General features: G+C 39.4%; 2 protein-coding genes across 3 annotated transcripts; one reads left to right on the top strand and one right to left on the bottom strand.

The window, feature by feature from the left end:
- LOC118404499 (protein ABHD13-like) lies at positions 1-7,377 on the bottom strand. Its single transcript, XM_035803606.1, has 8 exons — positions 7,189-7,377; positions 5,911-6,220; positions 5,103-5,334; positions 4,394-4,494; positions 2,275-2,531; positions 1,646-1,750; positions 982-1,089; positions 1-224 (listed from the first exon to the last, which is right to left on the bottom strand). The coding sequence occupies exons 2-8, from the start codon at positions 6,170-6,172 to the stop codon at positions 156-158; spliced, it is 1,134 nt and encodes a 377-aa protein (XP_035659499.1). The 5' UTR covers positions 6,173-6,220; positions 7,189-7,377; the 3' UTR covers positions 1-155.
- A 133-nt stretch (positions 7,378-7,510) lies between these two features.
- Positions 7,511-15,845, top strand: LOC118404497 (epoxide hydrolase 1-like). 2 transcript variants are annotated; one of them, XM_035803603.1, is made up of 8 exons: positions 7,511-7,687; positions 10,241-10,863; positions 11,343-11,472; positions 12,668-12,791; positions 13,054-13,138; positions 13,428-13,549; positions 14,502-14,608; positions 15,347-15,845. In XM_035803603.1, the coding sequence occupies exons 2-8, from the start codon at positions 10,257-10,259 to the stop codon at positions 15,576-15,578; spliced, it is 1,407 nt and encodes a 468-aa protein (XP_035659496.1). In that variant the 5' UTR covers positions 7,511-7,687; positions 10,241-10,256; the 3' UTR covers positions 15,579-15,845. The 2 variants fall into 2 exon arrangements, with proteins under 2 accessions (XP_035659496.1, XP_035659497.1); XM_035803604.1 differs by lacking the exon at positions 7,511-7,687 and adding an exon at positions 9,329-9,452.
- Positions 15,846-16,453: the final 608 nt, after the last annotated feature.

Genomic DNA, 16,453 nt, shown 5'->3' with positions numbered 1-16,453 from the left:
AGATTTTTTTAATGCCTATTTATCAATATTCGTTACGGCTCAATTCTTTCTGAATTCATTAATGAGAAAACAATGGAAGGTCAAAATGCCAATTTAGCCAACCGAGATACCTTAAGAGCATGTCTCTGTACTTTACTGAAAATTGTTAGACCTTTTTATATATCTAAAATTGTATGGTCATGAACTATTCCATCTGTGTCTTCTAATCCATGGGCCTGGGACACCTAAAACAAAAGAAAGGATTCATGATATCAGTATTCTTTATTTCCAATGACTATTGACTAATGGATTGTACCAAACAACCTTCAAGAAGGGGGTGTCAATCTAAAAAGGATCTTGAGTAATATTAGCCTGGTACCATCCAGGTAGTAGTTTACTCCTATGTTTGCTTCTGCTACCCATCTTGGGAACTGTATACCCAAATCGTTTGGTGCTATTATTATCAGTTAATCAGTGAATTAAGGAATGGCAATCTAGAGCTCTTGCTCCATGACGACAAGCCCTCCCACAAGTGGACGGAGGGCTTTTTGGGTGTTGCCTGTTTGAACCAACGATTGAATCCATTCCTTAATTTGCTCATGTGTAGGAACCAATCAGCGCCCTCGTCCAAAAATTGGACGATTCCAGACGTTAACGTCGCCAAGAATCCCAGACGGAACAGCAGAGAAGCAACTGTATATAGTGTATGATGAATGTCAGAGCAATAAGTGACTGTATATAGTGTATGATGAATGTCAGAGCAATAAGTGACTGTATATAGTGTATAATTAATGCTGGAGCGCACTACTTTCCGGATGGTACCCAGACTAGAGTAATAAGGGATAAAACACATAAAAAATAGACTGAAACAGTATGCCCTTTTGAGGTCACTGACAGTACAAACATCAAGTGACATATTGGTACTATACATATGAAACAAGTGATGGTATCAACCATTGACGTGTAGGATTCTCCTGATATGACCTTTAACCTTTGACCTACCTCCTGTAGGAATCTCCTGATGACATCACAGTACCCATCACACTGCCAGGTCTCATTGTGTGTTCCTGTAGGGAAGGTACACATCCTCTTGTACACTGACCCTGACTCCTAGACATACACAAGGAACAAGGAAGTTACATGTATCTCAAAGTTAAAGTATGTAAAGTATAATCATACAGCTCAGTACTACAAATATGAAAAGTTGCATCAAGAAAATGACAAGGTATGACATTTTCCTGTACAGTTAGTAGAAGCCATTTAATGCACATCGGATAACCGCACACTTCTGGCATGACCCCTATTCATTGATCACACTAATACAGTATACAGTCCAACTGGGTAACTTCGAATTATTGCACACGTCAGATAATTGCAGGAGATACGCAGGCAAATTGGGTGTGAAATTAAATGGCTTAAATTATTATTATAACTTGCAAAGGAAAAATCAGTTCTACGATAGGACAAGAGCAAATTACATATTAATATTACCAAATTTCATTAATCCATCCATAACTTTACAAGTTGCAAGTATGCAGCAAAGCCAAATAAAAACTATATTACAAAACTATCAAAAACATCTATGCTTCTTGAGGAAGGTAATAATTGGGCAATGTAACACTGTATTTGATCCTGAACTTGTATAAAGACACACAGCTATAATTACCTGGAACATAAGCTGCATCATGTATGGAGGGATGAGCTGATCTGCGAGCCCTGAGACAAACAGAGTCGGTCGGCTACACTGTCCAATCTTCTTGATAGAAAGAAACTGTAAGGAAAAGGTAAAATCTGTATACACAATTCTCACATGGATTTAACTGTTACTGTTATTGCATCTTTATTACATTTACCTTCACAGAAGGAAACATGTTGTTTTTGGTCCATTTCTTCTTCCCCACCTCCAAACAAATGAGGCCAATACTTGGACCAGGCAGCTGTCACCATGGCTACTTGTAGCAGACGTGGTAATTGTATGTGACGTTTGGTTATAATATGTAGCAAGTGGCAGGACAGAGCTATAGGGGCTGATCATTATATATACAAATGAACTACTACTACTACTACTACTACTACTACTACTACTACTACTACTACAGTTCACTTCTACTAAAACAACTATAATATAACTACTACTACTAAAACTACTACTACTACTACTACAACTACTACCAACTACTACTCATTCAACTACTACTAGTACTGTAACAGTAACTACAGTTACTACTACTACTGTTTTGACAGAGATAAGCAAGGCTATGGGATATGTATACATTATATACATCAAGTTCTTACCTGATTTTTATACATCCATACTGGAACCCATTTCAATATCCTCTTCATAGAAAATATAATAGTGGCCATGTGTGGTATGCTGGTAAAGGTGTTCTCTAGTATGACGGCGAATATTCTCTCCCTGAAGACGGAATGGGTCGCTAGGTGGACTCCCACGGCGCCTCCGAGAGAGCGGCCGAAGACCACGATTTTTCTCTGGTTTATGTCCGCTCTACTGTAAAGGAAGTCCACAGCTGCCTCTGCATCTAAATATAAACCTGCGAAAAACATGAAGCTTCAGAGACACAACAGAAAAGTTGAAATCCAAAAGAAATCTTAAATTCTACCGACTAAACGATATAGGCTAACATACATGAATCTCTAATATCTTGATACAATCTGGTATGGATAATCATGGGTTTCAGCATTGAATGATTATGATTCAACATTGGAGAAAACAAAAGAGAATTAACGTAAAAGACAATTTCTAACGGGGGCCGCCCTAAGACGGTCCCCGTCGTAAGACGGTACGGATTTTTTGCTGATCTTATTATCCATAAGTACACCGTGTTTGTTGCCACTGACTATGCTGATTACAAGGTAAATAAACCAAGCCCATGCACACAGCTTTAATTTGCATTCCAAGTATACTTTAACATATTTACTTCATGTTTTTTTAAGAGCAGAATTCTAACAGTAATGTTGACAGTGCTGAATCACTGCGGTCACCGGCCTCTGCGTATTGGCGGCTCGTGTCGCTAACTATACAAACTCATCCAAGCAGTCATACAACTGCCATGATACACATAAATAAAGCTCCATAAAACACTATGAATATGGGTCTTCAAATGTTTGTTGAGTAGAAAAGCAACCAAAAGGAAGCGACATAAACATTGCCACCATTGTACTCCCAAGGGAGTGTGGCCGTGAAGGTGGCAGACTAGAGAACGCTCCAAAGATTTATTTGACTGTAAACAAATGATTCGTGCTGTCTATGAAAATAAGACTTGACAGAGAGATGTAGATGATATTTTCATATAATCAGACAGAGTTTTGTTGATGTTGGCGGTGTCGTTTTTTCGTAATGTTTTTTTTTAGTCGGGCATTCACAATCAGTGCATTCAGCCCATTGCCCGTAAAACATCAGCTGGATTGTTCTAGGTACAGCCTTCCTCATGTGAGACAAGAAGTACATACAGTCACGATTTTACTGTCAAAAGAAAGCTAAAATATCATACTATTAATTTTTTTCTGTGTACTTAAATTTACCACTTACTTCTGAAGAGAGCAAAATATAAAAAAAAGCGTACCGAGTTAGGCACACTGTCCAGCGTAGCACAAAATTGGAAGGTTACATACACGAAATTGTCTCTCAGTGTTTGCCACTTCTAACACGCAGCGCAAAAGGTTCATGAACCACATGAATGCATTTCTTATTCAAGTATGTTGTTCAAATCTATGAGTTAAAAATTCAGTCATCAAAATTTGACCACTCTCAGGCAACTAGCGATGGAGCGCCATGAGTTTGAGCGCAAGAAAAAGCGTACCGTGTTGGGGTACCTCCCGTTATAGCTTACTTTCTTGGATGTACATGTAGAAGATAGTCCAAGATAGAACTTCAAGACTTCATATATTTGGGCCCCCTTGTGGCTTTTGTACAAACTGCAGTTTTACTCTCAAGTATTTTAGTTTTAAAATCCAATACAGATAGTTTGTTTGTCTAGCTTTCATTTGATAAAACTGTGATTGATAAAGACATGTCTTTATGTATGGCTAGAAATAGCAATCAAACAATCTTTCTTTAAATCAAAACAGACTGTTTATTTTCTTGGTAACAAACTTTTTCAACCTCTTTCCTGTTGCTAAAACTTGAAGCCAATGGATATACAGTTACTGTAGAAACCATAATGATTTAATTGCACACTCTAATACTAGCCAGCGCATTTCGTGCAATTATCTGGATGGTGCAACAATGCAAAGTCATCCAGCTGGACCACACCGATTTGGGATTTTGAATTTTGTGCAAATAAGAGAAGTGTGCATTTATCTGTTGTGCAATTTCAAAACTGGCTTCTTCTGTATAGTGTAATAAGACTAGCAGGGATAAGGTTTAACTATCATATCATTTCAAATATCATACCTGTTTCTGAAGGTGAGCCATCACTCTTGCCATACCCTCTGTACTCCAGCAGTAAAACATTAACTGATACTGCTGCATACAAGGCCACTGCATTCACTAACCTGGAACAAAAGTGATGGGTTTAAATAGAAAAAGAACTAGAAAGGCAACACTTGCAAGCAAATACAAGAACAAAATGTTTTACCTTCACATGGTCTATACCAGTCCTACAAACTAATATTTTGTTTAACCTCACTTAAACACATCTTTACATATGTATACAGGCTTTTACGTATACCCTGGCATGCGTCATGGGGTCATTTGGACGAGGTTTTCTTAAAAATAACAAGAAATTGGATGCACTAGACACCCTTACACTGGGGAGCAGATCCTCTGACAAGCATGGAATTCTGATTGACCAGGGATGGCATGAGGTCATTTGTGGTCAGTCTTCTACTGTGACCTCTCTGACAGTAATTTTGCCCTCAGAATGCACTATTTTAACTTAAAATTCTCAAAAACTCTGCACTATGGAAGGTGGATGCCCCCGGACCCCTCTACAATAGTGGTGCCTTTATCACTTACCATGACTCACTAAGAAATGTGGACCCTTTATAATAAAATCCTAGTTAAAAGCCTGTGTAGGATAAACAGCCTTATTTCTACCATTTTCCAAGAAGAATTTTCCACAAATCCACAACACACTCAAAGCACAAAAGTAGCTGTGTACCTATGTCCAATATTCCCGGCATTTCCATGGAGGAACAGCACAGTGGGTGCGGTTGCAGCGAGGCCCTCTGGCTGTTTGAGTAATAGTGCATGCAGCCTGGTCCCATCCCTGGCCTTTATGAAGAGGCTCTCAAAGGGTACGTTCCACCCCTGGGGAGACTGAACCAGCAGTCGCGAGGATTTGGGCACCTCAGGGTAGTACAGGAGGTAGTCTTGGTAGTTGTAGAAGATTCCTAGAAAATGGAAAATGTTCAGAGAGTTTTAGTTCCTGAATATATGGAAGTACAACTGTATTTATGTATGGGGCATGCTACATTGTAATATACTACTGTAATTGCATTTAAGTTCGCGGTGATTTAATTCCTCGGTAGCAAATAAAAGGACTTTTCGCTGTGGTTTTAAGTTCGTGGTAGCACCATGCACTGCAGTCTCTTACTGTTATGGAAAAATGTTCGGGGTGGTTTTAAATTCGCGGTGAAGCGGCCACCACGAAAAGCGCGAACATAAAACCACCGCGAAAATTCCTGCATTTACAGTACCAAATACTTGCATGGAAAATTCTCACATTTACCAAACATGGAAACTTCTCAATGTGGAGATTTAACAAATATGGAGATTTCTCACACTTTCCAAATATGAAGACTTCTCACACATATCCAAATATGGTGACTTGTCACACATACCAAATATGGAGGAGACTTCTCACACATACCAAATATGGAGCCAAGTTCTCAAACATACCAAATATGGAGTGGACAATTGTAACTCTAAGCACCTCTCATACTTACAAATATGGAGTTCATACTTACCAAATATGGAGATCCAGACCACGATGGAGGCCACCCATCCTCCGTACAGCCAATAGAAGAGCAGCACTGCCAGCAGTCCCGTGCTGCACAGCGCCCAGCACCTCACCAACACATCGATGGCAAACCTGCTCACCACCTGGATAAATGCAAAACCACTCCTCCTGGGGATTGAGTGAGGTACTGCAGTGGGAAGTCTCTGCTTGCCACACCCACATTGGTGTCCATGTCCATGTCCATGTTTCATAGCTCCTAGCTTGGTCATTCACACAACTGTGGGTCAACTGTTGTTGGAACAATATCTCGGACAGATCTGAAAAAGAATCAACGTTATCAAAAGAGATTCTATGGCATTGCACGAACAATAATCAGACTGCCTAAATTTTCTTGCTGGCCCTTGATTTGATATTGTTGCAGAAAAAGTTTGCAGCCACAGGAGAAGAGAAACTTTACCTAATATGTCCTGCAAATTCATGTACCTTATATGTCCTGCAATTACCTAGTATGTCCTATCATATAGTGTCCTCAAATACTGTATGTTGAAACACAAGGGGTGAATATAAGTCTCCTGGATCCAGGGATTCAAACCCACGCCAACCCCAGGCCGCCAGATCACAAACCCAATGGCAATACCGCTAACCACTACGCCAAAAGGTCAGACCATTTGGCATGGACAGTTTGGCGGCATTTGAACCCCGCTGTTAAAATGTGAATGCATTTTGAGTCTTCAGGGATTTAATTTTGTGGTAGGTAGAAAATGGAGTGTTGATCAACTTCAATGGAGGCTTTGAGTTTGCACATGAAGTTCTATATAATTTATGTAAAGGCTAGGCACCAGGATTTCCATTACTGAACAGTTAACTTAATGTGACTATATAGTCGCCTTTACGGTGGTTTGTGACTGCTTCAAGAACCTCCACAGGCCAGCTCCTCAGCTCCAGGGATATCGCATGCCCATGGAAATTTTACATGGTACTCTAACCAACCTACAAACCCCCCTCCCTCAATTGCGCCTCCTCTCACATTTCATAATTTTGGGGCAAAATAATTTGGCCCTATGGCTATGGAATTGCCGAGGACCTGTCTGTGTATGGCTTGAGAAAAGCCTGGCATCCATGGTACTGTATGTAGCTCATTATATTGCGTGCTATTTGCGTTCATGAGTGAGATACAAATTATATCAAATCATCCTACCCCATAAAAATAATCTAAAACGCAAAACAGAAACTAAACATTTGGGCTATAAGCATCATTTTAGAGCACCTGACACTTGACACTTACCTCAAAAGTTGTCAAATAACAACAGTTTGCTCATATTACAGACCAGTTGGCATGTCTTCCACCGGAAAGATCACTTTATCAATCATAAAATACCTTCTTTTTCTATGGACAAAATTTTTCTAGACCGTATCGGCCATATTGAAACTCTCCGCTACCGCAAACAAGTGAAAAGAAAGACACATGATTTCGGAGAATTCGTCGGTCTTTTCCATGATATCATGACATAATATTATATGAGTCATACAATGCTAAATATTGATATCATAAATAGAAATATAAATATGTGTGGTTTAAATCATTACGGTAGAATTGTATGATTTTATGCTTTCACCTTTCTTGTTGTTTTGATGCTGTCGGGGTTAAAGGTTAATGACCAGTGTTGACCTATTTCTTGGCGCGTTTCTCGATTTATTTTGTAGTCTGTAGAGTAGAAGAACGACCTATATATGCATGTCTCGGTCTTCAAATAAACATCTTGGCGGCCGTTCTTGTTTTGAAAGTAAGTATTAACATTTACTGATTGTGAAACCGGTGTGTGAACTTTGAATCAATGAATATGAATGATAGCCATGAATACCTTGGGTTAAAAATATTCATGAAAATCTTTATTTGTGTTACCAATACCATGTTGTGTTATCCATGAAAATATTGTGTGTGAGTATGTGTATGTCATGTGTCTGTCTGTCTGTGAACAAGATAACTCAAGAATGGCTCAGGGGTGGAAGGTATCATACTTGTGATGAAAGCTGGAAATGATTAGATTTTGGGTCCCCTAGTGGCTTCCCTTGGTACTGCAGCAGAACGTCTGGCTATGCTATCTCGTGTTCTGAACAGACTATGATCACGAATGATGATTTTTAGGTGTTAGATAGCTTGATCTTGCTCGGGAAGAAGTGACATAAGTTTGGGCCCCCTTAAGCTGAGCACTAGTTTTGGGATAGCATATTCCCTAGAATTCATGTCGCCACAAACGCTGTGGCTTAGACACACTCAGTGTGCCAATAGCCAAACAGGCTATTGACACACCGAGATGCCAGTCAGCCAATCAGAGCTTGTAACATGCCTTTCCGGCAATATTTTACACAAGCAATAATTAATTAGACATTGTTCGGAAGATTAGACATTGGAATCTTTGAATCTTGGAATGAACGGACGTATTCAAGTTATCCCCTACATTTGGATACCTGTTAATACAGCCTTTAACGTGTACGTTAGGCGTAGCGCAGTGGATAAAGCGTTGACCCGGGAATTCATGATAACAGCTCCGACCCGGTTCGAGTACGCGCCGGAGATTTTTTATTTTATTTTTTTTGTTTTTCTTGTCCCTTTTTAAACATCCATTTGATATAAGAATATTTTATATATAAACAACTTTTAAAGTTTCTGTTAACATCATAAACCAAAAATAACACTGACCAGTGACCACAAAACATGTCATAATTTTCGGCCGTGTGGTTCCGGCGCTATCGGCAGCGACTCGGAAGAATATTTCTTTCACATTAAAAGTAATGGAGGTAAAACAACAACTTTAACTTCGCTTCCTTAGTGATATAAGTTTTGAGGCAGCAAATTCTCCAATACGGCAGGAATTCGTCGGTAAACACAGCTGAAAACGTGTTCCTAACCGATCCAACATGGCTGCCATGATCACATGCGGTGACAGTAAAACTAGCACCCTATATGATAGCAGATTCCGATGTTTAAAATTGTGCCGCAAACACGTGAAAAAGATCGTATTTTGGGTTGATAATGGACACAGGATGCCATTTGTATTTTTCAGAGTGTTGATTGTCAAATATAATCATAAGATTTCCTCATTTTAGTGGTTTCTAGCACTGGGTGTGTCAATAGCCTCGCTCCGCCACAAATGTGTTCTGATCTCTGTGAGAGGGCTTATCCAAAACACCCAAAACTACTGTAACAGTAACAACAAACAAGCACAACAAAACACATTTCTGGAGTATCATCAATGTTTATCACTCAACTAAACCCTAACTTAAAGTCAAGAAAAATATACTCTTATGTGTTTTAATCTTTGTCTAAACTATATAAAATATATTGAATGCTGTGAAATTTGTGACGTTTTATTCCCTACTTTTTCTTTGCATGTTGATGCAGCAAAGGTCAAAAGTCAATGACCTGTGGGGCACGTTGCTTGGTTTATTTGTTCCCTGGTCAAAGTAGAACTAACGAACTATATTTGCTCACCTCCATCTTACTCGAGTCTAGGGATTAATATCTTGCTGGCCATTCTTTTTTCTAAGGTAAGCTATAACCAAACCTGAATGTCAAACCAGTGTGTGAACTTTAGAATCGTGCAATATAATAAGATCCATGGATGCCCAAATGCTAAAAATAGTAAAATCAAAGAAAGAAGGCATTTTAAAGAAGGGGGTTGATTTAATTTCAGGTTCAAAATCCAAGGGTCATTTTAAGATTTCCCTGTATGCACCCATTTCGGGGTAATAAGTTTTGAGGGCATTTCTAATTCTTTGCATACCAATCACCTGACAGGAAATCTAATTTAATACATGTTAATTTATTAGCATCTTTTGATTCTTTTTATATAAAGAGTGTCATAGCCCTCTTAAGTTGGGTGCCCAAAGTAAAGCTACATGTGTACCATGTGGGGTTGTGAATTATTAACAGGCCTGTGAAAGCCATGAATACATACTATGTATTTATGGCGGTTAAACCTTAAGCCTGGGTACCATTGAATTTCTACCCAGGCTCCTTGCACTCGCTGCCCAATTGCTGGACTCCAGGCTAAGCTTTTGCAGTAAATATTAACTGATAATTTTTGGCAATGCCTCAGGGGTGAGCCTAATGGTATAATAGGAGTTTTGTGTGCAAGTAGTTTGACAAAAGGCAAATTATTCATTTATTCGTGAATTCGTAATACAGCACTGTAATAGTCCTATGCAGCATATATTTCCAATGATAAAAAGAATTAACGCCATTCAGCCACAACCAGATGTAAAAGAATGTACAGACTAATATTTGACATGCATTAATTTTCTTTAACTCTGCGTCAATTTCTTCTCCTCTATAGGTACTTCTCTGGAACCATGGGTTGGAAGCTCACTACCTTTTTCGTCATAGTTGCCGTGGCGATAGCTGTTTTATTCTCTGGAGTCTTGAAAACCCCACCAGAGCCCCTCGAGTTCCAAGACAACTACTGGGGGAGGGGGGCAAAACCATCACCCGATACAAAACAGGACGAAAACGTGTACGGCATCATTGTAAATGTGTCAGATTCTGCGCTAGCAGATCTCAAAAATCGTCTCTCAAACACTCGATTCTTCGATGCTCTCGAAGACGTTCAGTTTCAATATGGCTTCCGCCGCGAATACATGATCGACCTCGTAACCTATTGGAAAACTCAGTATGACTGGAGAAAACAAGAAGCATACTTAAACACGTTGTCCCATTATAAGACAAACATTGAGGGAATAGATCTACACTTCATTCACGCTAAACCCAAACTGAAGCCAGGTCAGACAGCTAAACCCCTGTTGATCGTTCACGGTTGGCCCGGTTCGGTGTTTGAGTTTTATAAGATGATCCCGATGTTGGTAGATCCCACTAGTCACGGGGGGAGTGAGGATGATGTGTTTGAGGTCATTGCCCCCTCCATCCCTGGTTATGGCTTCTCCGAGATTCCTCATAAAAAGGGTGAGTAATGAAAAAGTCTTATTTAAGGTTTCCTACCTGGCTAAATTGGCATTTCGACCTTCCATTGTTTTCTCATTAATTGATTAAGAAAGAATGTAACGAATGTCGATATATTATGGGCATGAAAGAATTCTAATTATGATTTTTGGGCCATATGGATGATGTCATCAGGTTGTATTGCTCCTAATATTATTTTTTTCTATGACTCATTATTTCAGAAAATTCATGTACATAGTGATGAAAGCTACAAACGTTCGCAAATCTTGATATCACCTGATAATCTGTAGTTATTAGAAAATGATTGTTTTCATCTAATTAAAAAGCGTCTGACCATTTCCAAAATCATATCCAGTTGCTTGAGTCACTCACTAACTGTTTTTTGTCCTATCTTATTACCAGGATGTCTAACCTTCACCTACACATTCTGAAGAAGCTCAAACCATTGACCATTAATTTTTTTTGTTCATTTTTCTGTACAGGTTTTGACCAGATCGCTGCAGCCCAGATGTTCCATAAGCTGATGGAAAGGCTGGGTTTTCAGAAGTTTTATGTACAGGGAGGAGACTGGGGTGCGATGATCACACGTAACATGGCTGTCTTGAAGCCAAGGTACATTCAGGTCAAAACAGTTCACCAGAATTCATAATCGTATAGTAAAGTTCTTATAACACAACCAAACAGTACTCACTTCCAACGTTTCGGTGTCCATCAGGCACCATCATCAGGGTAGAATGACTGGATCTACTTTTGGTCTCATTGATGAGTTTCTTCTTCCCATAGACTTCTATGTTATAATTCGTGGTTAAAATGGGCGCGTTTATAATGAAGCTACATGAAATTTCAGCAGATTTTTCATTCTATGTTGAGCACATTTACCCTTTATTGTGGGAAAAAATTGCCAATGTAAACTATACATAGGAACTTTTTTTATAGCAATTACAAACTACGCTTAGTCAATCCCCACAAAAGGCACTTTTTCGCTGCTATTGTACAACCGCACCACTCAGAACCCACGACTGTGTACCTCCGACCTAGCGCGCGGCTGCAAAACTTTACCTGCTAATTTCTTCAGGTACAAACAAGCTTTCACCAATCTAACTTTTGAGATCAGTTCCGCTGGCTAAAAGGGAATTTCTCACCGCTAAAAACATGCATCCGTGCAGCCGTTCATTTTTTGGCTTGGATCTCTTTTAGGGTACCCACTCGGAGTAATACATCAATGAGACCTTTTCACTGCTACTAATATATATAGCCAATGTAGGTGGCGCTGCATCAGTGAGAATGCCGTCCTAAACATGGCTCAGTTTGTATCCCCCCTCGTCTCTGTTCGTAACAGTGATGAGGGTTGTGTTGGAAGAACTTTAGTATATGAGTATTAATACCAATGGTAATAAGGGATATGTTCAACAGTAAAATGGGTTATGTATAATTGTGTATAATGGGAAAAAAATCTTTATGTATAATTATACATAAATATATATTATCATGTATCATTATACCCTAATTATGTATAACTTAACTCATCCCTCGGGACCTATTAATGCCTTCCGCCTAATATTTGTCACTCCCTGCTATGTACTCAATAAGAAATGAACTTGATTTGGTAAAGCATTTTTAAGTTGTTGACCTAGAGTCTGGAATCAAATTGTTTTTCTGGTCAATTAAATTTCAAATTGTTTATTCTAAAAAAAAAACATTTGTCATTAAAATAATGTAAGTGTTTTTGTACCAATCAATTGAAATCAAATTCCTCTTTTTGTCATAGGTACTTTTAACATCTAACACTGTTCTTTTTGCTTTGTAGTGTTATTAAGGGACTCCATACGAACATGCCGACCATAGAAATGGGCGGTGCGTATGCCTTCTATATGATGCTGGGCAGTGTGGCTCCCTCATTGGCTGGACTAACAGAAGCGGACTACAAAAGGGTGTGTTTTAGAATCATTATATTGTATTAAAGATGGTATAACGTAGAACAGTACATGTACAAGATTATTCTTAATACTGGTACAAAAAAGGTCGATATATAGTGTTAACAAGAATGGACCATTCCAGCTGTCAATCGCAATTAGTGATTCGGCCAATAGAGAACAGAATTTTGTCATGTGGCCACCGTTGGGCATGTCTTGTAACTTTAATTTGTCCGTCAAATACTTAATGAATTTGTGTCTATTTTTTTTTCCTTTTTAGCTGTATCCTGTAAGTAAAAAGCTTCTGGACACACTACAGGAGTCTGGTTATTTCCACCTACAGGCATCAAAGCCGGACACTGTAGGTATGGAATATCCAACTTTCAAATACTACTGAAGAACAAGTTACAAGCAACACAGGATCCAAATGACCAATAACGCTTCAACAAATAATTCATTTGAATTAGTGAGGCGGGCTATGACTGCATGTAAAACATAACAGTCACAACACCTCATTGGAAAATTATTCTTGGCATGCTTGTACTCAATCATGTAAAGTCTTCCTTACTTGTCAAACTTGGCTGTCATTGCCTTTGCTAAAAACAGTTTAATGTCATTGACATAATTGTAATGCAATTTGTACTTTTGTTTTAGGTTTTGCCCTGAATGACTCCCCTGTGGGTTTGGCCGCCTACATTCTAGAGAAATTCTCCACTTGGACAAACCCAGCAAACAGGGACTTGGCTGATGGAGGGCTGGAGAAATATTACACCAAGGTATGGGGTTAAAAAGTGATTTTTGCCGGTGCATAGCACCGGCTATGAGACGGGAGAAGCGGTTCTTTCAACCCTTTGGTTTGCATGGATGCATGCATGGATGCATGGATCGGTCAATTTAACCAAACCCTTCTAATAGCCCTTCTATACGCCCTATTGCGTATCAAGCCAGCGTGGCCGAGCGGTCTACAGCACGGTACCTATTGGAGCAATTTGCTTCTCCAGCCGTAGATCGTGGGTTTGAACCCCACTTGCTAAAATTTTTTTTTTTTTGTTAGACAAATCTCATGTAAGTGTTTTTTTTAATAGAAGAAAAAACAATTTAGTAATTCGATGTTTAAAAACTCTTTTTTCGTGTGATTTTGTTTAACATCCAGGCTTTTTCCAAAATACGCACCGGCCAGCTTTCTTGTTTTGTCACACTCATGGAATGAAAGAGTAGGGTCTAGGTCTAGTGTCAGTGTACTAAGGCCCATTGAAGGAGTTTCTATTGATTAATAAGTACTGTACAAAGAGATACAAGTCAAGCTTTAAGGAAAATGAAAAAAGCTACTTGAAGAATCTTCTCCAGATATTGCCTAATTAGTATTCCTTTCTCCATCCAAGTTGTCATCTTTGCACTGACCTTAAAAGTCTATTCCCAGGATTCTTTCAGCAACTGCTCTCTTTCCCAGTGTAACCTTTATCTTTGTGTTCTCCTTCAGAGGTATTCTGATCAATATTCAGTTCTGAGGCCTTCCCAGTGTAAACTTCATCTGTAAATTTTCCTTCCCATGGTATTCTGATCAATTTCCAGTTCCCCTTCCTGGTATATCAAAACTTTATCTGTTTGTTCTCCTCCCCAAGATACCCTGATCAATATCCTGCTCTCCTTCCCGGGATCCCAGTGTAATCTTCATCTTCTGTACTCCTCCCCAGGATACCTTGACCGATATTCTGTTCTCCTCCCCAGGATGAGCTGCTGACCAGTGTGATGATGTACTGGGTAACAGGCACCATCCCTTCATCCATGAGGTTCTACAAGGAGGCGTTTGCTGGGAAAGCACTCGTGGCCATCGGGTGCGTACAATGTACAAATCATTTTGAGTGGACAAGGAAGTTATAGGATAATTGCTTCCTATAAACCCCTTTGGATAGGGTGATGGTCTTATGATGCACTTTCTATACCAGCTGTTAACGTGATTATTACAGTCGTGTACTGTCAACCTTAATAAGAGAGTGAGTTGTTTTTGGCTTTTCTGAGTGTGTGTGTGTGTGTGTGTGTGTGTGTGTGTGCCTTTGTGTGTGTGTCCGTATGGTGCGTGTGTGTTTCTGCAATTCCACATATGTCGATTGGTAACAAAAAAAAAGAAACATGAAGTAAGGACGAAGAATAGGGCTGGGTATCGGTACAGCAGACAGAATGTTGGACCGATTAGAAAATTAACAGATTATTTTATCAGGCATTCACACGTTTTGTCGCTTGCAGGTGGAAAAAAATAGCAAGAGTGAAGTAGAGTAGAGTTTATAGTGTAATTTCTACCAAGTTTTACAGCTGCAGGTGCAGTCAGTGTTGAAGGATTTTAAAACGCCAGTGTAAGTCTGATACTCCACCAAACAGATTTCTTTGTAGTAAAATGGACCATTGGTATGAGTCATACTGAATCAGGTCCGGACCTGGACCTGATCCTCTGGACCTGAACCGGACCTGGACCTGAATTTTCTGTACCGGTACCCATCCCTATTAAAAAAACGAATAAAATAAAATTGGTTTGGAATGGAATCGTTGAATCATTTTCTCTTCCATGTTTTCTCCAGCCTACCAGTGACAGTACCATCAGGTGTGGTAGCATTTCCTCATGAGATCATTAGCCACGTGCCTGAGTCCTTTTGCTACTGGGGCTACCCTAACCTGGTCCACTACACCACCATGCCCACCGGCGGGCATTTCCCGGCCTTCGAACAGCCTGCTTTGCTGGCCGAGGACATTCGAGCATTCGCAAGGAAAGTGGAGGCTCTGGATACTCCTGAAAAAGGGACACAACAGTAAAGTAGTGTTATTCAAATATAAATCAATCTTTACAACTGGATGAAAAATGGAGATTTACTTCCAGACGCTTCAAGTGACATCCATCACTCTTCTTCAACATCACTAGTATGATTACTGTCAGTAATTCAATACAAGTACAGCGAACTAGAAAAACTGGATGGACATGTCAATTCACTAACTCCTAAGAATTGTATGCAAATGTCACTCAAATATAAATCATTTTTGCATAGTTCCCTATATGGTAAACAATACCATAGGAAAAGTTATTGTCCTTTGTGATGCTAAGTGGAGAGGCATGTACTGGAGAGTAGTGTTGATTCCAGTATATGAGTAATTTATGTGAAGTACGCACAATGATAAGGTGTTACAGATTAACATGGTAAGTGTAAAATAGATCATAATTAAAAGTTCAACCAATGAGATTATGGCAATTAGAGATTTGACCAATAAGAGAGTAGCTGCAAATATCTGGCTTTGATAGGCATTTCTACATTTTGTTTGAGGGAGGTGGGATTGTGGGATCAGTCTATTGCGCAGAGTACCCGTATAGTTTAAACTGCCCAAAAAGACCTCTCAAGAGGCCTCCCTGGTCTGAATGGATAGGTGGCCACCATAGACATAATCTTTATGGGAAATATTATCTGAGAGAACTACAAAGATTAATTTCTTACGTGAGCACTGATCATGGTCTTTGAGATAGAGCAGCCTTGTCTACATAAACAGGCACATATCTTGCAGTTTAAGATATAGGAGCAAAGCTACCACTGAAGACCTACACTAGAGTTTTGTACATGCTTTCAATCATGGCCAGGCTAGCCTCATTTTGATGCAATGACCCCAGAAAATCCAAAATGGCTGCTGTAACAGGAATCGAG

The sequence above is a fragment of the Branchiostoma floridae genome, chromosome 17 (assembly GCF_000003815.2).
Source record: "Branchiostoma floridae strain S238N-H82 chromosome 17, Bfl_VNyyK, whole genome shotgun sequence".
In the NCBI taxonomy this organism is placed as follows: Eukaryota; Metazoa; Chordata; class Leptocardii; order Amphioxiformes; family Branchiostomatidae; genus Branchiostoma; species Branchiostoma floridae.
The sequence above is the reverse complement of the archived record's forward strand: the minus strand, read 5'-3'. Positions and strand labels throughout refer to the sequence as shown.

Excerpts from the sequence above, each read along its gene's own strand:
- LOC118404499 (XM_035803606.1), bottom strand. The coding sequence starts at position 6,172 with ATGACCAAGCTAGGAGCTATGAAACATGGACATGGACATGGACACCAA. Across the intron at positions 1,090-1,645 it reads TGATGCAGCTTATGTTCCAG|GAGTCAGGGTCAGTGTACAA; the intron begins GTAATTATAGCT and ends GTGTATGTCTAG. Across the intron at positions 225-981 it reads TCAGGAGATTCCTACAGGAG|GTGTCCCAGGCCCATGGATT; the intron begins GTAGGTCAAAGG and ends CTTTTGTTTTAG.
- LOC118404497 (XM_035803603.1), top strand. The coding sequence starts at position 10,257 with ATGGGTTGGAAGCTCACTACCTTTTTCGTCATAGTTGCCGTGGCGATA. Across the intron at positions 11,473-12,667 it reads ATGGCTGTCTTGAAGCCAAG|TGTTATTAAGGGACTCCATA; the intron begins GTACATTCAGGT and ends TTTGCTTTGTAG. Across the intron at positions 13,550-14,501 it reads TGGAGAAATATTACACCAAG|GATGAGCTGCTGACCAGTGT; the intron begins GTATGGGGTTAA and ends TCTCCTCCCCAG.